Source organism: Dendropsophus ebraccatus, chromosome 11 (genome assembly GCF_027789765.1).
Source record: "Dendropsophus ebraccatus isolate aDenEbr1 chromosome 11, aDenEbr1.pat, whole genome shotgun sequence".
NCBI lineage: Eukaryota > Metazoa > Chordata > Amphibia > Anura > Hylidae > Dendropsophus > Dendropsophus ebraccatus.
This window is the reverse complement of record NC_091464.1, coordinates 47,623,988-47,645,026: the sequence shown is the minus strand read 5'-3', so window position 1 is coordinate 47,645,026 and position 21,039 is coordinate 47,623,988. Positions and strand designations below refer to the sequence as shown.

General features: G+C 39.9%; 1 protein-coding gene across 7 annotated transcripts in view; it reads left to right on the top strand.

Annotated features, from left to right (window-relative positions):
- Window positions 1-19,421, top strand: part of MYO1C (myosin IC) — a 90,069-nt gene extending 70,648 nt beyond the window's left edge. For all 7 annotated transcript variants that reach the window (XM_069945994.1, XM_069945992.1, XM_069945990.1 and 4 more), the window contains 17 exons: window positions 245-291; window positions 437-517; window positions 1,645-1,750; window positions 2,853-2,970; window positions 3,050-3,163; window positions 3,631-3,707; window positions 3,852-3,920; window positions 4,967-5,051; window positions 8,279-8,438; window positions 9,104-9,187; window positions 10,064-10,157; window positions 11,394-11,449; window positions 11,968-12,103; window positions 14,200-14,270; window positions 14,766-14,863; window positions 15,962-16,061; window positions 17,774-19,421. In XM_069945994.1, coding sequence (XP_069802095.1) covers window positions 245-291; window positions 437-517; window positions 1,645-1,750; window positions 2,853-2,970; window positions 3,050-3,163; window positions 3,631-3,707; window positions 3,852-3,920; window positions 4,967-5,051; window positions 8,279-8,438; window positions 9,104-9,187; window positions 10,064-10,157; window positions 11,394-11,449; window positions 11,968-12,103; window positions 14,200-14,270; window positions 14,766-14,863; window positions 15,962-16,061; window positions 17,774-17,800 — 1,523 coding nt within the window. In that variant the 3' untranslated portion in view covers window positions 17,801-19,421. The remainder of the gene's footprint in view (window positions 1-244; window positions 292-436; window positions 518-1,644; window positions 1,751-2,852; window positions 2,971-3,049; window positions 3,164-3,630; window positions 3,708-3,851; window positions 3,921-4,966; window positions 5,052-8,278; window positions 8,439-9,103; window positions 9,188-10,063; window positions 10,158-11,393; window positions 11,450-11,967; window positions 12,104-14,199; window positions 14,271-14,765; window positions 14,864-15,961; window positions 16,062-17,773) is intronic.
- Window positions 19,422-21,039: the final 1,618 nt, after the last annotated feature.

The window sequence follows — 21,039 nt, the reverse complement described above, 5'->3', positions numbered from 1 at the left end:
TGATAGATATATTGATAGATAGAGAGAGAATATTAACAACCAAATTTCACACTCCATAAATGTGCAAATTCTCATATACGGCCCATAAAATTGTAGGAAGAGTACTGTCTATGAACCCTAAAAACAGTTCACCTGTCAAAATAAAAGTGTGTAAAGAATGGGAAAAAAATGAAAAGATCATGCTTATAGCACAAATGGACATTGCTGCAAGGTTCTTCATATTTTCTCTCCCAATTTTCTTTAGGATTTCTGGATAAGAACAACGATCTGCTATTTAGAAATCTGAAAGAAGTAAGTGAATGTGTGGGTGAGAACCTAGAATACCCATCTGCCTGATGTGTTTTTATTTCAGGTTAAACAGTTTTGCTGTTCTGGAATACTAAGCTTCTCAGGAAACTGCTGCTGAATACTTACATGTTCTTCTCTTCTGACAAAGGTTATGTGTGACTCTGGAAATCCAATTGTTCATCAGTGCTTTGACAGATCTGAGCTGACAGACAAGAAAAGGCCTGAGACGGTATGAGCAATTGTCTAAGTGACAGGTGTTGAAATTTTAGAAAGTAACAGTAACATTGGTTTAACCTGTTGACTATGTACTCCTAGTATGCACCCGCACATGGAAGATGTTTTCCTCAGCAAATTTCAAATTGCTTGCTATAGTTTGTGGCTACATTTTTTTTTTTTTTTTTGCAGACTCTTTCAGAAATGTTATCCTTCAATAATAATAGGAAACCTTTAGCACCATCTTCACTAAGGAAATCTACACATACACCATCCAGTTGAAAATACAGAACCAAACAGTAACTAGTTGGTTTGTCTGACATTACTACTTGGATGGATGATGTTTTATCTTCAGTCCTTTGTTGTACATACAGCCATAATTGTGCTGTGTTGAATTGACGTGTCCCAATGTACTGAATTTGTACAAGGCGTTCTGGTCCTGCAAATAATAATTCTACCAGGTTAAAGTTACATAAACTTCCAGCTTCTCACAGTAAATGTCCATTTTTGGAAAGCAGTGTGGTTTGTTTACTCCTGGTTCCTTTTAGCTGTTGGATATGTGTTTGTTAATGGGGCTGTCCTCTTAAGAGGGGCATTCACGCATTTACAGAAATCTGTCCATGCTCAGCCGGTGTTCTGTAGACCAGACCTCGGAGCTCCCAGCTTCATGATTAGTTAGGATATCAGGAGCTCTGAAGCTGTTTAAAAGTTTATGCTAGTGTACTGACACAGCTGTGCCGCTATGTTAGTACACTGGCACAAACTTTTAAACAGTTTCAGAGCTCCTGACCTCATAACTAATTGTGCTGGGAGCGCCGAGGTCTGGTCCACAGAACACCGGCTGTGCATGAACAGATTTCTGTGGACTTGAGTGCCCCAAGTACAGTGGAGCGTTTAGATTGGTAGAGGGGAGACTCGGTTGCCATGTATTACAAGTAAATGCAATATCTAAGTATGAAGATGATCACCAGTGAAGCTATATTTATAAAGAGACCTGATAAGACATGTGGCCTTGCTGTCTATATAACATTAAGATCATGATCAGTGGTGCTTTTGGCTGAGGTTTCTATTATACAACAGTATTTTGTCTTTGTATTGATTAAACCTAGAGTATTTTTATGTATTATTCTTATTATAATTTAGGCAGCAACTCAGTTTAAAAACAGTTTAGCAAAATTGATGGAAATTCTCATGTCCAAGGAGCCTTCTTATGTGCGTTGCATAAAGCCAAATGATGCCAAACAAGCAGGTATGTATTACATAATATTGGTTACTTAATATGATATACTATTGGGTTTACTTTATTTGGCCTTCTAATGGTGGTATTAAGTGACAATAAATCTTACCTATGCCCTTGTTTCCCAACATATTTAAAGGAGAAGTCCGGCGAAAATTTTTATTAAAGTATTGTATTGCCCCCCAAAAGTTAAAAAGTTATACAAATCCCCAATATACACTTATTACAGGAAATGCTTATGAAGTGCTTTTTCCCTGCACTTACTACTGCATCAAGGCGTCACTTCCGGGATAACATGGTGATGTCACTTCCTGGATAACATGGTGATGTCACGACCCGACTCCCAGGGCTGTGGCTACTGGAGAGGATGATGGCAGAGGGACACGGGGTACTGGAGGGACACTGAGCATCCCTCTGCCATCATCCTCTCCAGCAGCCACAGACTGCACGGCTCTGGGAGTCTGGTCGTGACATCACCATGTTATCTAGGAAGTGAAGCCTTGATGCAGTAGTAAGTGCAGGGGAAAAAGCACTTTATAAACATTTCCTGTAATAAGTTTATATTGGGGATTTGTATAACTTTTGGGGGGCAATGCAATACTTAAATAAAAATTTTCGCTGAACTTCTAGAGTACTGTTTAAAAGCAAATAAATAAGCAATAAATTTTGCCGGACTTCTCCTTTTAAATATCTTTTTAGAATGTCTAAATGTTTTCTATAGATATATATGCAAAAAGTTTATGGTTAAAAGTATTGTCCACCTTCACAAGCTTCACATTTACCACAGACGCAGCACTTCTTACATGAGTGTCGGCTAAGCATGAAACTACGTCTTAGCTCTGTACACTTAAATGGTAAAGACCTGCAATACCAGAACAGATGCCTGTATAGATTAGCTGTAGTAGCAAAGCAAGAACCACAATCTCTTTATTGTACTTTGACTATCCAGCGATCAGTTTAACCATCCTTAACAGAAGATCAGAATTGGGTAAAAGTCCCAGAAGATCCTTTTTAAGAAAGAGCATGTGTACTGTATGTTCAGGAATTGTTAAGCTGTTTGTGTTTAGTTTTGTGTTTGATACTAATGGTAACCTGTTTTATAATGCTCCTTTAGCTCGTTTTGATGAGGTTCTCATTAGACACCAGGTGAAATATTTGGGGCTTATTGAGAATGTGCGGGTACGCCGTGCTGGATTTGCATACAGGCGAAAATATGAGTTCTTCTTACAAAGGTATTGGAGTTTAAATAAATGTATGTTCCCCCTTGCCTCATACCATTGTGTACAAATTCATATTTTTAATTTATTCCAGGTACAAATCTCTTTGCCCTGAAACCTGGCCAAATTGGGATGGACGAGTAGGAGATGGAGTGGCAGTTCTTGTCAAGAGCCTTGGTTATAAACCAGAAGAATATAAACTGGGCAGGTAAAGTTTTTTTTTCCTGTTACTACTTTGAGGCTGTTGCATGCAGATGAAGCCAAAGCCCACATGCCAGCCCAAACATGGGAATGTGTTAATAGGGGTGGTTGACATAAACTTACCTGGTGCTTTTTTTTTTTCTTTTTTTTTTTTTGGTGCTTTTTTTTTTTTTTTTTTTCTTTAACGTTTCCCCTGCTCCATTGAAGTCAGTGGGAGTGGAGTTTTGTGCAGTGATCTCACAAGGGTTTGGGCACACAAATGTGTTTTTCATGTCCAAAACAGCGCTTTTAATACCCATGTGCACGTACCCTTTCTTCAGATTTTGGTCATAGAGCAATGCATTTAGGGAATATTCATTGTGAGTTTGCAGTGTAGATATGTTCTCCTTTGCAAATAAAAAATATATGTATTACAGTGTTTTATTTAGATTTTAATCTCCTGAATTGTATAATTGTTATGGTTATTTTCTTTAGGACGAAAATTTTTATTCGTTTCCCAAAAACACTTTTTGCTACAGAGGATGCGTTAGAAGTGAGGAAGCAGGGCATAGGTTAGTTGTCTTGTCTTATTACATTTTCATTTTGCTTGATCTGTTATCTTCTGTTTTGTGCCATCATTTATGTTGAAGCATAGTTGCAGATTGTATTTCTTAACTAGAATTACAATTATGTTGATAATGTGTATTTTATTATAGCAACCTTCCTCCAGGCCAGATGGAAAGGATATAACCAGAGACAAAAATTCCTACACATGAAACATTCCGGTGAGTGTATATATAGTATATACAGCATGGCTGTATGTTCAAGGATCATATTCTCTTATAATGTTCTTATGTTAAGCTGTCAATGTAGTTGAAAGTATAAAGGTGCCGTGGCTGCTCATGTCTTGCTGATTTCAAACTACTGGTATTTATTTATCAGTCTAACTAGATTCTAGACTATAAATTTTACTTAAAAACAGCAAAAGCCTTGAGACTCCCTAATCTTTAACCAGATATTTTATTTTAATAACATTGATGACTCAACTGTGTAAAGTACAGACATTTTTGTAAAGCATTACACAATTCTAAATGCAAAAAGCCCCTGTGAATCTAGGCTACTTATAAAATGCTCAGGTGCCCCCAAAGAATAGCAATGTCTCTGTTTAAAGGGTTTGTCCAGGGTTATAAAGAAAATATAATAGAGAAGGGGTTCCCACTTGTGCTTTTCTTTTGAAGGGTGGGGAGCACAGCGAAAGACTTATTTTTTTCCCCCTCTGTAGGACTTGGTGCTGCTACATGTACCATAATACCACAGGGGCAACTGTCTGGAGTAAGAGGGTATTCAGTGATTTTGTTACTCCATTTTCATTAAATTACAAGCTCATTCATATATTGTATAAAAATGTTTGGTTAGATTACATGTAGTAAGTTGGTAAACTCGGACCTATTTTGGTTGCCTTTTTTTTTTTTTTTCTTCGGTGCTCCTGCAATGCAGCATTGTGTTACCACCTTTGTGCTACATTAATTCCAAATCATCATGGTCCCTGGCTTCTTCTCCTCGCTGCACTATGTTTCATTGATAGGTCTCCCCTATACCCAAACAGCAAGACATCTATCTGTGAAATCTAGCAGGCCAAGAAAAAGTTGCCAAGGATCACACCAATGACTGTAGGGTTCAGGCAGTATGAAAGTGATGGCGGGTTCTCTCCTAAAAATTGATAATGTTGTCATTGTTTATTAGATATTACTATTGTTTTGAACACAAGAAAGTTGATGATTCCTTTTATTTATTTATTTATTTAATTTTATTTTATTTATTTATTTTACAGCTGTACAGATCCAGTCCTGGTGGCGTGGAACAGTAGATAGACAAAAGGCTGCCAAAAGGAAATGGGCTGTGGAAGTTGTTCGGAGGTCAGTGCGATAGTTATATGTTGATAGGAGGGGGGGGGGTTGTTGAAACAATAAAGATCAATGAAACAATGCTATTTAAGAATCAGTTACTAGGTAGAAGATTCTGTGCTTTTTTACCTAACATAAATCTGTAGATTTCTATTCATTCACAATAGTTTGTTTACAGCTGTTTGTGTGACCTTAATCTCTCCATATAAAAGGCCAGCACACAGTAGTGTGAATATTGCATGATATGTAATTGATCTCCCCCGCTCTGAGAGGTGGATTCTGTTTATTATAATACCAAATAAAATGTGAATATATGCTTTTTTTTTTTTTCATTTATTTTTTTACTACTTCAGAATCCAATGTTGATCATTTTTTTGAGGCTTAGAACAACTCTCTGAGGCTTAGAAAATAGCTTTATGTTAAACTGTGAATTAAAGAACACAGGGAATAGAGGGATGTAGCTGCAGTTTGTTTTTCTTACCATGTTATGAGATCAGAGCACCCAGCAAACATGGATGCAAAGCTTCTCTCCACACTGCATCCGTTATATCTCAGGAGTAAATCAGATAGAATGGATGATTTTTGTCATGATAGGTGCTCGAGATTATTGGAATGAAACTGTTAGGTATAAAATGAATGGTTTTGAAACCCATAAAAGGTTGAATTAAATAAAACTAATCCAATAGCCTCATTGCTGAATTGGTGTTTCATTAAATTTGTATTTTACCTGACTGTTATACCAGGATGTATTAGCTGTTATATACAGTTGTTGTTCTATAGTTGTTATATAAAGTTGTAGACCCCTTAAAATGGTAATATACCTTCAGGCTTTGTTCACACACAATTTTTTTTGCCATTTCACAGTTTTTTTTTTTTTTTCTTTGACAGCTGTCATTCTAGCATCAAAACATGGCTGTTTTATGCAAACAGTTTATGCACATTATGGTCATCATTTGCATAAAACTGACATGTTTTGGCACCAGAATGACGGCCATCCCAAAAAAAAACAAAAAAAAAAACTCAGCCACGAAACAGCCAATAAAAGACAGTGTGTGAACATAGCCTCAAAGTGTTTTCTTAATTTTAGATATAAGAGTAAAACCTCACCAAACTCCTCATTACTCCTATTTTATATGGGGATAATATACAAATAATTGAAGAGATCTATTCATGTGTGACAGACATGTGTCTCAGAGACAGATTATAGCCTGTGAACATGTATGATGTAAAGGAGGCAGATTAACTGATTATCTCGGGGGTCTGACAGGGACATATAAAGAACAGGGTTAAGAACCAATGACCTGGGCCTTGGGATAGAATTAGTCCTTGGATTGTGGTCTGACATGAAATTCTTGTGTTATTCAAAACTGTATATTTCCATTTAATGGCTCTTTTTTCTTATTCCCCCCCCCTTCATTAAAAACAAATGTTCTTTAAATACCAATCTGAGGCTCTGTGTGTGAGCATCTTTGTTGTCTAGCCTAGTAACTTTATTCTGTTTGAAAGGTGCATGCAGTATAGATATAATGGTCACTGAGTGACTTTTACATTCACCAACACAGCCACTGGCATATGTGCGAGTGGTAGTGCATCTTCATTTCCTACCAGGCATATGTCTTTAGTGGCTGTTCCTAGTATTGCAGTGAATGGGACAAGTTGCAATGTCAGGTGCAGCCACTACAGAATGTATAGTGCAATTCCGGTAGGAAATAAAGAGGCCGCATTATTTCCACGAGCAGTGCTGCCAGTTTAGCCAGCTGATCAGCAAGAATCCCAAGAGTCACACACCCATTGATCTATTCTAAGGATTAGCCATTAACCTAAAGTCCCTATGTAGACTAGATGGACCAGGTGGTCTTTCTCTTTCTTCTGTGTTTCTATGTAAATGTGGATATTGTGTTGTCTACCAGAACTCAACACTGCATGACATTTCCAAATAATTAAGCAGTGTTTTTCTTTCCACTTGTTGCAATGTTTCGGAATGAATCAACAGGAGATAGGAAATCACAATGGTGATAGAAACAGTTGGAAGGCCTGTATCTGTATTATATTTAGAAAGACTAAAAATATATTTTGATGACTTGAACTTCCTGTGAAAGGAAGTGACCCCCATTATATACTCTCCAAAATAAATCATTCTAACCTAGCACCGGAATGCTTCCAGATAACATGGGGAGAGGTTCATCTCTGCACATGAAATGTCTGTAAACAATGTCCACCTTTTTATGTTTAGACGACCAGTTCACTATTAACGTGGCTGCCTGGATAAATGAGCTTTGTTTTTCATCCTTGGTGTTAACTAGTTCTCAACTATTGTGGTCAGGCTATCCCTAGGGTACTAATGCAGGGAATACAATATCAGTGCTCTTTCCCCAGTCGAGATGGACTAATCTGTATTGGAGGAATTCTCATGAAGTGCAGTAATGTAGCTTATTCAGCATTGCCCATAAGGGTATGTTCACACGCATTGTATTTTCATTGCATTATCGCAATGATGGGAAGCTATTAAGTGATTACTGCTATGAAGTGATGCAATTCACACATGTGGCAATGGAATTAAATTGCAGTAATTAAACATTTCATTGCAGTGCTGCATAATTTTATTGCGTTACTGCATCACTTTGTAGTAATGAATAATTGAATTCCAGCTGTCCTTCATTGCATTAACGCATTGAAACTGTGTGCGAACATGCCCTAATGAAATGATGTGACACTGCAATGAAATAATCAGTTACTGCAATGAAACACAGCCTAACCCCCTTGATTCAATAGTTTGCACTTTTGCAATCCTTGGGCCACGTTTCGGCATGTGGCTGAAACCATGCCCCCATGTGTTCACCAATAGCCACGCTTGAGATTATCAGCAGCATTGCGTCATCATTAGTGAACACATGGGGGTGTTATTGGCCAAACGTGGCCTAAATAGGTTATCTCAAAAAGACATCTCTTTTTCTCTATTGAATCAAATGAATGGGCCAGTGAATGGTACATGGATGTGTCTTATCAGGAGTTGTTCTTTGATAGTGGCTCTGTACTCTGGTGTGAAGTTGGGAAGGAGAGGTCCAAGCAAGGAACCCTCCTCTATAAAGATCACAAAAGTGTGTAAAAAGGAAAAAAAAAAAAAAGACACCGAAGAGTTCCACGTACTCTGAGCTTGCTTACTTTCTTAATAGAAAAGTTTGGTAACTGCCATGTTGAGATGTGTTGAGTAAGGTGTTATTTTTGCCTCTCTTGTGTAGATTCATCAAAGGCTTCATTTATCGCAATAATCCCCGTTGCCCAGAGAATGAATACTTTCTGGATTACCTCCGTTATTCATTCCTGATGAACCTTCATCGCCACATGCCAAAAAGTGTGTTAGACAAGTCCTGGCCTGTGCCACCCCCATCCCTTCGAGAGGTAAGCAGATAGGATAGAAACTGATCAGTGGTGACCTGCTGGCTTGTCTTCTCTTAGTGCCTGAATATGACTGAATCTTAGTCCTATAAATGAGTTTATATATGATTTAATTTTAGTCCTGTAAATGAGTTTATCGTAACCATGGGGGACATTTATGAAGACTGGCATATGAGCCCCGTTCCATTTTTTACAGCTGGAGTTACTTAGAGGCGCATGCCTGTACCCACAACAGCAGGTGTAGTGTTGTATCATGATTTAAGCCTGCGTAAATAAATCGGGTGTGGGAGAAGGCCACACCTCCTTCCTGTCTTGCCACTCCCCTCTGCCCGCCCATCAGGTGAGCGGGGGACATGGCAGGCATTCGCCAGGGAGAAGTAGTGACCCTGCACCTTTTCCCTGGCGTGAGCCAGGGGCACTTTAATAGTAACTATCCTCCCATGTGTGTAAGCATGACATAACAGTATGAGAGGGTAGTCATAAAGATAACTCAGGAGATGAAGATGGTATTGGTGCATCTCATTACTTTTAAGATTCCTAGGTAAACAAGAAATAGTTCGTAATAAACCCTGTATATCTATAGATAAGCTATTATATGGAATATCTACACAGATATTTGTCATTTTGTAAAGGAAATTAGTTTAATAACAAAATGGACCTCTTTTTAGGCCTCTGAGCTCCTAAGAGAGATGTGCATGAAGAACATGGTGTGGAAGTACTGCAGGCGAATCAGCCCTGAGTGGAAACAACAGGTAGAATTGCATGAAAACAGGTTGAACCTAAAACGTAAAAGTTGTTAATCTTCCTTCAGCTTTTTTTTTTTTTTTTTAATTATCTATATAATTTATGTGCATTCTTTTTTAAAATGTTAGGATTTTATCATAATGGTGGAGGAATGCACAGAGAAGCAGCATGTAGACAAGTCTGACTGCAGTGCAGAGTTTTAAGTTGTCAGTCTTATCCTGGGGACCTGTTACATGGAGCGATTAATCGGCCAAATCAGGCTGATTTGTGCAGATATCGCTCCGTGTAATAAAGCAATTTTAACTTTTAATGTTTAAAAATCGTCGGCCTTGCATCGCTACTTACGTTTATGTGATACGCGGCCGACAGTGCCGGATTATAATGTGGCCGCCTATTCCTCCCACATCTGATCTTGTCCTGCAGCTGCACATCACACACGGCCCCTGTCCGGCTCGAACCCAGATGTTGTGCAGTACATGTTCGATTGCAGTACAGAATGGATCACTACATGCCATTTTTCGCATCTACCTTTGTGGACTTTCTGCTTTCATTTCATTCCAGTTTATTATTGATCACCCAACCACTGGGACCCTGTAGCACCTCAATCATCATCAGCTATTATAACCCAGTGACAACAATGCCTGTATGTGCTGTATGTGGTCATTTCCCAACATAAGACTAAAACTGAAAACATTGTTACATTGCAGAGCCCACCTACTCTTTCATCTTCCCATTGTACTGCCTTCAGAGGCAGTCTTCCTTTAAATGAAGAGTACCATAATATAATATGTTCTTTTGGACAAACCCCATTTAACATCAATCTGCATATATAGATCTATGTGTATGTCTTTGCATTTTAAAAAATGTGTTTCTTCTTATCACAGCTTGAACAGAAAGTTGTCGCAAGTGAACTATTCAAGGACAAAAAAGACAATTATCCCCAGAGCGTTCCAAGGCTTTTCATAAACACTCGACTCGGTGAGTGATTTATATGTGCAGATATAGATCTTGTAGCGGAATGCCAGCTCTTTCCTCTCCCCATCTGTCTGGAGCTTCCTTTTTTTTTCCTGTGTATTAGGGCATGTTCATATAATCCAGCATGTATTTCTGTGGAAGAGAGTGACCTTTTGATTTCTGCTATGGATGTGCAATTTTTAATGTTATAGATCCACACAACGATTAGCCCCATTGTCCTCAAATTCCCAATACATATGAATGGGGATCTACATAAAAACCCATGCCAGATCCCACCCTTACACATATGTTACAAAAGAAGCCCAGGTTTTATAGTCCTCTCAGTACAGCTAGGAATTACTGAAATCTCATCACCATATTTGCTGTTTGCTTAATGGTTGGATGTCTGAACAGCTTAAAACATTTTTAAAACAGAAGGGAGGATTTATGAAGGCTTGCATGTCAGTTTTCTTCTGTAAAAAGTGGCAAACTTTTTCACAAGCCTCAAATTTAAAAAAAATTTTGGACCAAAAATGCAGGCATTGTACACAAATGTATAACTTTTTTTATGCTACTTTTGTGGCGTAACTATTGATAAGTTCCTTCCCAAGATGGCTCCATAATTACATTCAGCTGTGAATTCTAAACTGGTCAGGCTTTTTGTTCCTTTTAGCAAATTATTTGTGTAGCACATGCTGGTTGTAGACTTCATAGTCCTTATACTTTACAAACACGCTGCGAGTTTTAATCTGCGGATTTATCGCAACGTTAAACTTGTGGCAGATCTGTGATCGGGCGGCCGGGGCTGCAGGGGGGCGATTGGGGGGGCGTGCGAGCGATCGGGGCTGCGGGAGGGGCTGTGTTAAAGGGTCTGCGGGCGGGCGGCTGGCTGGAGCATATACTTCACCTGGATCTGGTGAAGTATCAGCTCCGGCGGCCGGGGGGTAAATGGGGTGGGCTGCAGACAAACTCGCAGCAGGGATGTACATCCTTGTTTGTCTGCCATTAAAAGTATAGGGCCGGGATCTGCAGCGAGTCTCGCTGCAGACCCGCCAAGTGGGTTTGTAGCCTTATGGGGAATTTATGATTTAGCCAAACTAAAATATTATTAGCCATGTTCCCCGCATAGCTGCAGCTTTTTATATGATAGTAAACTGCATAGCTAACCGTTTTAACTCACTAAATGATCACTGGTTATTACTACTGCATGAATTGTTCACATGCTAAAGCTAGTTCACATGCCAGTTTCTTTCTTTCCAGGCACTGACGAGATAAACACTAAGATACTTCAGCAGTTAGAAAACCAAGCGTTAACGGTATGCATACTGTTATAACTTATAAACTTATACATTTCATATTGTTTTTGTTTTCTGAGTTTTATATTGCTGCAAAGACATATTACTTTCTCTCTGTATTCTGATGATATTACTGTTAATTCCTATTCCTCTCCTCCCCCCCCCCCCTTCCAATTATTTTACATTGTGAACATAAACTCTGTCTTCCCCAGTGGTCAAACCAGTTAAAATATATATATATATATATATATATATATATATATATATATATATATATATATATATATATATATATATATATATATATATATATATATATATTTATTCTACTGACTGGACAGATTCTGTATTGTCCTGCCTTATTGACAAAGGAATGGTTATTCCTAGTTGTCAATTTAGTCATACTTTTTTCAGGAATAATAATAGGCACAAATTGGTTCATCAGGAATTCTAGAATTTACTAAAACAGATGTTCTGCTGTTTTTATCCTGTCAAAGACATTAAAGCATTAACCTGAATATATACATGCATCTTTACAGTATGCAGTGCCTGTGGTAAAGTATGACCGAAAGGGATACAAGCCACGGAGGAGACAACTTCTACTTGCTCAGAATGCCGCCTACCTTATCGAAGAAGCCAAACTAAAGCAGAGGATCGATTATGCCAATTTGACAGGTTTGAATCTTACAACTTTCTCGTGAATTTTACTTCGGTTTTTTTCTTTTATAAAATGCCACATGCTACGGGTTTTCAAAGTGACATAGAGCTGTTGTATAACCCTGTGACACTTCAGTTTTTGGATGATAAGTATTAATCAAATTGTGTTCACTATTTCCGTTGTGGTTTTCAAACCAAAAATTCACAACATCTGTACATGGCCCATAACCTGCTCAGTCCCTGCCCGAGGTCAACACTGTTCAAGTTAGGGCCCTGTTCCACGGGACGGTTATCGCTCGCATAATCGTTAACGATAAACGATCCAAACGACTATTGCGAAAGACCTGAAATCGTTAACCCATTTACATGGAACGATAATCGTTACTCATGATAGTTCTTGTGGTTGTCTTGTCGTCGTTCGTCACTACTGCGAACAGCGTCTTATTCAATGCGACAGATTTGCGAACGAGCAACGCTAAAAATAGGTCCAGGTCTTATTAAACGATCAACAGTTTCTCGTTCGGTCGTTAATTGTTAAAGGAGAAGTCCGGCCAAAATTATTTTTTTATATGTTATTACTTATGGAAAGTTATACAATTTTCTAATGTACATTAATTATGGGAAATGCTCATATACTGCTATTTCCCTTAATTTAGTGTTAGAATTCTATCAGAAGCAATGACATCACGACGAATGGTGTAATTCCTATGGAGTGTCCAGCAGGGGGCGCTCTATATATAGAAGTCAATGAGTACCATTGACTTCTATATAAAGTGCGCCTCTGCAGATAATGGGGGAGTAGGACCTGTGCTGTCTATGCCCGCCGCCGCTCACACAAGGGCCGCACATCAAATGATTCAATAGAGTGTCCAGCAGGGGCGCACTATATATAGAAGTCAATGGTACTCATTGACTTCTATATATAGAGCGCCCCCTGCTGGACACTCCATAGGAATTACACAATTCGTCGTGACGTCACTGCTTCTGAGAGAATTCAAACACTTCCTGATACACTAAATTAAGGGAAATAGCAGTATATGAGCATTTCCCATAATTAATGTACATTAGAAAATTGTATAACTTTCCATCAGTAATAACATATAAAAAAAATAATTTTGGCCGGACTTCTCCTTTAACTGCTATTCAAACAAACGATTATCGTTTAGATTCGAACGCTTTAACGATAATCTGAACGATAATTGTCCCGTGGAATAGGGCCCTTTGTTGCATAATGTTCATTAGAAGTACCACTTGTACCTAATTGGGGATCTAGTTAATTGTACTTTTGTTAATTAGAATTGGCCGCCTCTGATGTCTGGGAGATTTGGATCATTAGTTGACAAATCAGGAACAATAGTTTGTCTTTTTATGTGAACGTCTCTCATGTCCAAATCTGGAGCAATATATTTTCCTGTATTAATTATCTAGTCTCAGACGAGCCGTGATCACAATGAGCCACTTTATTATTGTTCCCAGTCACGAAACATTTAGTTTTTGGCATCTTCTGAGGCGAAGGGTTTTCATGACACACTGTTCTGCCCTGTTGTTGGTAATAGTCGCTGTGAAGCTGTTGTAGTTCCCAGGACTACTTTTGAGTGCATGGATTCATTGTAATTTATCATCATCTGGACACTTTCTGTAGCCATTATGCCCTGTACCAAAATCCGGCACTGCAGATCACGTTTTTATAGCTTTTATAGCTTTAGGCGATGTTCACACACCATCAAAATGATTGCTGTTGTTTTCCTTTAAACAATGGCCACCCAACTTGTAAATTTTACAGTGTGTGAACATAGCCTTAATGCGCAACATGTAAAGTGTATTTACAGTAGAGTTCCCCAAATCACTCACAAATTATATCTTGTTCACATTGCGGAGGAAACAGACTTGCATGCAGGTCAGTTTTTATTGTTAAGCCAAGGAAACCTATAGAAATAAATAACATGGGTAGAACATATTATGCAGGCTCTGGATAAATAGATAAATGCTGGATTCTGCATATTGTTGTATTGGCACTAAATTAGAGGTTTATAATAGTATTTCTATTGCCCCAGACACGTAGCCACTTTATGAAGATGAGATCTCCCCTTCACATCTGAACTTTTGTATTTCAGGAATCTCTGTCAGCAGTTTGAGTGACAACCTCTTTGTTCTCCATGTAAAATGTGAAGACAACAAGCAAAAGGTAACATACCATTACATGTACTAGGTATTGTGCAAGGTTACAGACCACCACTCTACTCTAAAAACCGTGGTCTGGCTGATGTGTTTGTATGTAAAGTTATAATGTAGCTGTATAGAGATACAGTCTAAATATACTGTATAATATATACATATGTATACTATAGCTATTTATACACCAACCAGACCACTGTGTTTAGAGAAGTATGGTGGTCTGTAACCAAGAAAACGAGTTGTCAACAATGAGAGGGAAAGAGTAGCATATGAGGAGGCAAGTTTGCTAAATGAAGGTATTTGCAAAAATATTTAACTTGGTGATAACTGTTAGCTGAGAGGAAAATACTCTTAAGTCTCCCTTTACATTTTCAGTCTTTGTTCACACGTGAGAGAATGAAGCATGTCTCTTGTAATCTCTGTTATTGCCCCCATTGAATACATAAAGCAACCCTGTAGAAGCGCTGTGTGAAGAATGCTTTATAATTAGTATTTGTGTCTCCAGGGAGATGTGGTACTGCAAAGCGATCACGTGATAGAGACACTGACAAAACTTGCCATAGTCGCCGAGAAATTCAACAACATCAACATTAATCAGGGCAGGTATGTGTATTACTGCATTCACAGCACACTTACTTGCATACCAACCAAGTTTTTTATGTTTTTATTTTATACATTTTGACTGGAAAACCTGAATTTATTTATTTTTGTCTTTGGTTTTTAGTACAGCTAAGATTTGTGGCCGTTTTCTAGACTCTGAACAATTTATTTTTAACATTAGTCGGAACCTGGCACTGAAGTCAGCCATTGCCCTGTTTACTGGTAGAAGCCTACTGCGTACAAGTGGCAGTCACCACAGCACAACCCTTTATTTCTTCTTAGTAACATAATACAAATTCAGCCCTGTTAGTGTGCGATCCATGACAATAGAGATAAATGCTTGTGACTTCTCCAAACAAGTCTGATTCTAGTAAATAGTTAGTATTTCCCATTAAATGTAATTTCTGGAGCTTTTACTGTGCTGTTCCTCTGCTGGTTTTACTGGAAATGTAGGAATAACTTGACAATAGAGGTTCTCGTCACTACTTTTATCTGGATGCTATGACACACAGTCAGACAACATTGGATGTGGTCAGATTGTGGATGGAACGCCACAAAGCTGATTTCTTAGAAAAAGAAAATACTCTGGTATTGTAAATCTATAGGGAATACTCACTAAAACATACAGTTCACAAGTTATTTTTAAGGCCCCATTCTCATGGCATTTTCTGACAACAGTCTTTGCACCCTGTCAAAAAGGGAGGCAGATATATTGTATTTCCATAGTGCCTATTGGTCAAACATAGTCTAATAGCTATTACATTCTCTCTATTTTCTGAACATACCATAGTCTGTCCCAACCAAATAAAGCATATTTGGGAAATTAATTGGTCCTACAGAAGGTAGAAAATCTGATGTGAAGGGGGCCAAACAGTTGCTGGTACTACTAATGTATTTATTCTGATAGTTTCTTTGTTTTTGTTAATGTAACAATTGCTATCCGACTTTTGGCACCATGATACACAGGCCTCTTTGTATCTGACTGTACAATCTGCTGAGATGTCCTAATCAGAAATAAAGTGACCAGTGTAAGAGGACCTGTTTATGTATCCTTTGTAGCCAGACCCTAAAGATCTCATCATTCTCTTACTATTTTCCCAGCATCAAATTTACAGTGGGTCAGGGTAAAGAAGGAATCATTGACTTTACACCAGGCTCCGAATTGCTGATAGCTAAAGCCAAAAATGGACACTTGTCTGTGGTAAGGTTTTTTCACATTTTGCTATGTTTATGCTTTTCTTTTTCACGATTGCAGTTTTTTTTTCCCCCCAGTGGGATTGGCAGACAGACCATTTTTAGCTAAGGGCCCTATTACACAGAGTGATAATCGGGCGATCGTTTGTTTAGGTTTGGACCTAAAATCATTGGGCGGCCGACTGCTAACAATTGTCCAAACACCTGACACCTTACCTCTCCCTGCTCCCAGTCTTCTCTCCTGTGCTTCGCAGCTTTCCGGTCCCAGCAGCTGAAGTATCTGAGCGGCCTGAGCTGATGCTGTCAGATGCTGCTGCCGCCGGGACCGTATAGTTGCAGAGCACAGAGAGAAGACTGGAGTGGGGAGAAGTAAAGTATCAGGTGTTTGGGCAAGAGCTGCATGCAGGGCCGTCTTAACAGTATTATTGCCCCCCCCCCAACCGCCACCATCAAATCCCCCACATCTTTGCATATAGTGCCCCCCCTAGTAGCCAATCCCCCCCATATAGTGCCCCCCATAGTAGCCAATCCCCCCATGTAGTGCCCCCCACAGTAGCCAGTGCCCCCCAAAACAACAAACCAGTTACTCACCCGTCCGGCGGCCCCAGCAGCTGATGTCTCCCGTCAGCGCGCACTCCCGACATCCTCCGGCACAGGCAGCGGGGTACAGAGACACTGCCTGTGCCGGAAGTGACCTGCTGCATGACACATCCAGGACACAGGCAGCGTCTCTGTACCCCGCTGCCTGTGCCCGGAGGATGACGGGAGTGGCGCACTGCTGGGAGAGGAGCTGCTGGGGCCGCCGGACGGGTGAGTTCCGGGACCGCCCGCCCCTTCTATCGCCGCTTAGCCGAGTCGATCAGAAGCCCAGGAAAGTGCTGCTCATTGCACTTTCCTGGGCTTCTGATCGGCTGTCAGCTGAGAAGCGATAGAAGGGGCAGGCGGAGGGAGTCGCTCAGGGCCGCTCACTATGCATATGCATAGTGAGCGGCAATAGAGGGGGCGGGCGGGACGGCTTCCTTGCGGTGCTCAGTACTGCTTGGAAGCCGTCTTTGCTTTATAGGACGCACTTAGTTTTATAAGTGCGTCTTATAAAGCTAAAAATACAGGTGTGTCCTAGGACGCAAGGGCCCCCGGGCAGCCGCCTACCCTGCCCAATGGATAAGACGGCCCTGGCTGCATGGACATCGCTAAAGATGTCCATGCAGGGCTTACTGCCCGATTAGCGGGCCGTGTAATAGGTCCATTATACGAGCGCCGATCTAGCAGATCAACGCTAGTTTACGAAAATGATCGGGCAATAGTCAGTTTTAGAGTGGGCCTGGCGAACCATTTTTGTGATGTCAGAGGACAGAAAGATTAGCGCGTTAGATATTAACTGCCCTATCATTTTGTTCTCAGAGAAATAAGACTGCCAGAGGAGTCACCAGCAGCTTTACCCTGTCGCCCTTTAGAATGCAGGACGCAGGACTCTTGTATTGTATGCCTTTTAGTAGGAAGAAACCAGATACACATTAACCTGTCCAATTTTATTGTGTTCACATGATGCCAGATTTATCTGGCTGCAGCGTCCATAACAGAAATCCATTCAGGGCAGTTTGGTTAAGCCTACAAAGATAAAATACCAGTTTCTGTGTTACATGAGAAATAGCTATTAAATAAGAGTTTGAGTAGCTTTCTTAATATAAATGTAAGTGTCCTTGTCTTTTTATTCCTAAGGTTGCCCCGCGGCTGAATTCCCGATGATGAAAATTGCAATTCAATAGGAATCTGGACTACAACCAAACTGACAATTTCACATACACCCATTTCCCCCACTTGTTGAACAATACCTGCTTTTTATATTTTATAGTTACCAAAGACCTGCGCTGCTTAAAATATGGAAAGAAATCATTTTATATATTTGTGAAAGTCAAATATTTTATTTTATTTTTTAACTTGCTTTTGCACTGTTGCGCCCCTCCTCTGGTATCTTTATGCATTTTCTGCAGTAGGCATATGGGCATTTCCCCACTAAGGTGGTGGGCTCTAGCCTCTGTACATGTCCGGGTAAGAGGAGGATAGAATATTATTAGTCTCTTACCAGAGAAGCCTTTTCCATTGTGCAGACATGTTGTACCTGGCTATGGGATGATTTCAAACACAGTTTTTTTTATAAAGCAAAATTTTAGTCTGCACTAAAAGGAAACTTATTTATGCAATCTTAATTTCAGGTAAATGTCGGGGTATAATAGGCAGATGTTATAGCTTTTATGCTACTAAAAGATATATTGTAAGTTTGTCAGAAAAGCCTTACAATGTCATTGTGTTGAGTAAACCAGAGAAAACCAAAGCCATATGTAAGTGAGTGGACTTTATAGGACGTTGAGAAAAAAAAATCCAAGTCACTGTCTACTAGCCGAAATGTCCATTAAAAGAGTTGACATTTTGTAAATGTAAGAAATACTAAAATGTGCAATATATATATTGTGTAGGGCACCTTAACTAATGTTTGTTATACAAAGAGAAATCCTAATTTGCTCACACACTTTTCTCTGTCACCAGTTGTCTTTTCATATCTGCAGGTCACGTTTATAGACTTCTTGGCTTCTTAGATGTTACCACATAGTTTTATCTACAGAGGTCTAGGCGTTAACATGGTGTAGTTCATCTGTACTGTAGAGAAGTCATTTTCCCTATTTACAAGGATTTAATTTAATAGGAATTCTGTATGGGAGACATAAGTGCACACCAAGGAAAAGGGAAGTGAAATAAAAGTGCAGCTATTTTCAGGAGAGCCTGTGCACTACAAGACACTGCACCGTTCTTATGTATAGACCTCTTAAAGAGAACCTGTCCTCTTCTGACATGTTTTAGTAAATTCTTGTATTCTCCGTGATATTACTCTGGAGTATATATTTTATTAGAACTTTGCGTTCTGCCATCCCTCTCTTCTTCTTTCTGGAAACTGGCATCACCATTCTCCTAGTTAATAGGGTGTGTTCTTATACAGTTTGTCAGCACTGATCCGACAGTGTAAGGAAACACCCGTAAAGAGGAAATCGGTAATGGCTAGTTGTGAATTTCTTCATACATTTTATGGAGAAATAACAGAGAAACAGGCAATGAAAAATTCATTATTTCATGGGGATTAATCGGGCATGTCAGGAGAGCTGGCAGATCTGCTGTAAAGTTTATTACTAGCTGGTGCTAACTGCACTCAAGGTCTTAAGAGTTTATCAATGGGCTATAGTATGTGTATTGGTTTCTTTAAGTGTATGACCCTCATGAACAGACCAAGTCAGAAAATTTGTCTAAATGTTGTATAAAAGCCTTTGTGTAGCCATTCTTCACCACTCTGACCAACAGGATCTTAATTTTTTATACAGTTTGAGTTAGCTTTGGTATTCCTTGTATATTTTGTTTAGCCTCATAAGTTTGGGAGATGTTAAACTTGTGAACCAAAATTCATACAGTACACTGCCATGTCCATTGAACGAGAACCACAACTCCAGAACATTGTAATGCTATAGAGACATTGAATTATTCAGTTCTTTTTAACAATGTTTTAATGTATTACTCATCTATTGCTTTTTAAATGAATGTTGACACACTACAGATTGGTGGTGCCATCTTTTTATCTTCACATTTCAGATACTGTGACTTAAAGTATATCCCTCACCTTGTCTATTTATAACCTTAAAGGGAACCAATCACCCAGAAAATCAATGTAAAGACAAGGATATGTGCTGATAGATCACCCAGCACACTTCCCAAATATGCCCCTGTAACCTCTGTGCCCCCCTCAATTAGACAGTAATCTTACTTTGTTCAGGTCACGTGCTGTATGTAAATTTTTGCTAAGTAGTCCTGGTGGGCGTATGTAGTCCTGGTGGGCGTATGTAGTCACGGTCCGGGGGCGTATCTAGTCACGGTCCGGGGGCGTATGTAGTCACGGTCCGGGGCTGTAATCACGCCCAGAGGGGCGTGATTCGGAGGCTTGCGGTCCAGTGACGTCATCCGGCGGCTTGCGTTCCGCGTCGCGGCCGCGCTGACGTGTTCGGGAACCCGCGCATGCGCAGTACGTCAGCGTCGTCTCCCGCCGTACTGCGCATGCGCGGGTTCCCAAACACGTCAGCGCGGCCGCGACGCGGAACGTAAGCCGCCGGATGACGTCACTGGACCGCAAGCCTCCGAATCACGCCCCTCTGGGCGTGATTACAGCCCCGGACCGTGACTAGATACGCCCCCGGACCGTGACTAGATACGCCCCCGGACCGTGACTAGATACGCCCCCGGACCGTGACTAGATACGCCCCCGGACCGTGACTACATACGCCCACCAGGACTACATACGCCCACCAGGACTACTTAGCAAAAATTTACATACAGCGCGTGACCTGAACAAAGTAAGATTACTGTCTAATTGAGGGGGGCACAGAGGTTACAGGGGCATATTTGGGAAGTGTGCTGGGTGATCTATCAGCACATATCCTTGTCTTTACATTGATTTTCTGGGTGATTGGTTCCTTTTAACATATTTGGGTATCATTTATTTCATCTGTGAGACATGAAGCAGATGATCATGCCTATTTGCTTCTCATTCTGCCATCAAAACCGCTTCCTTAGGCGTGAAGGTGATGGACCTGCTTTAAGTTGATAGGTTACCACCATACTATTCTGTCTTTTTTCTGAGTAGCTGTAAGAGAAAATGCTTTAATACCAGTGATTTGCATTTGTGCCTTTCCACCAATAAATCTGCAGTTAATATCCTATGCGTCTTCTCATTTAATAGATTCACTGCTAGTTCTATGTTTTTTTTGTATTCATACAATTCTTACACTAAAGCCGTGTAAGAATTTAGGTGCTTTTCCAGCCCAAATTGTGCCACCACAGCCATAGTAAATGTGAGTCCTTGTTTCCTAAGTGTTGTGGATTTATTTAAAGCAACTCTGTACCCACAATCTGACCTCACCCAAACCGCTTGTACCTTCGAATAGCTGCCT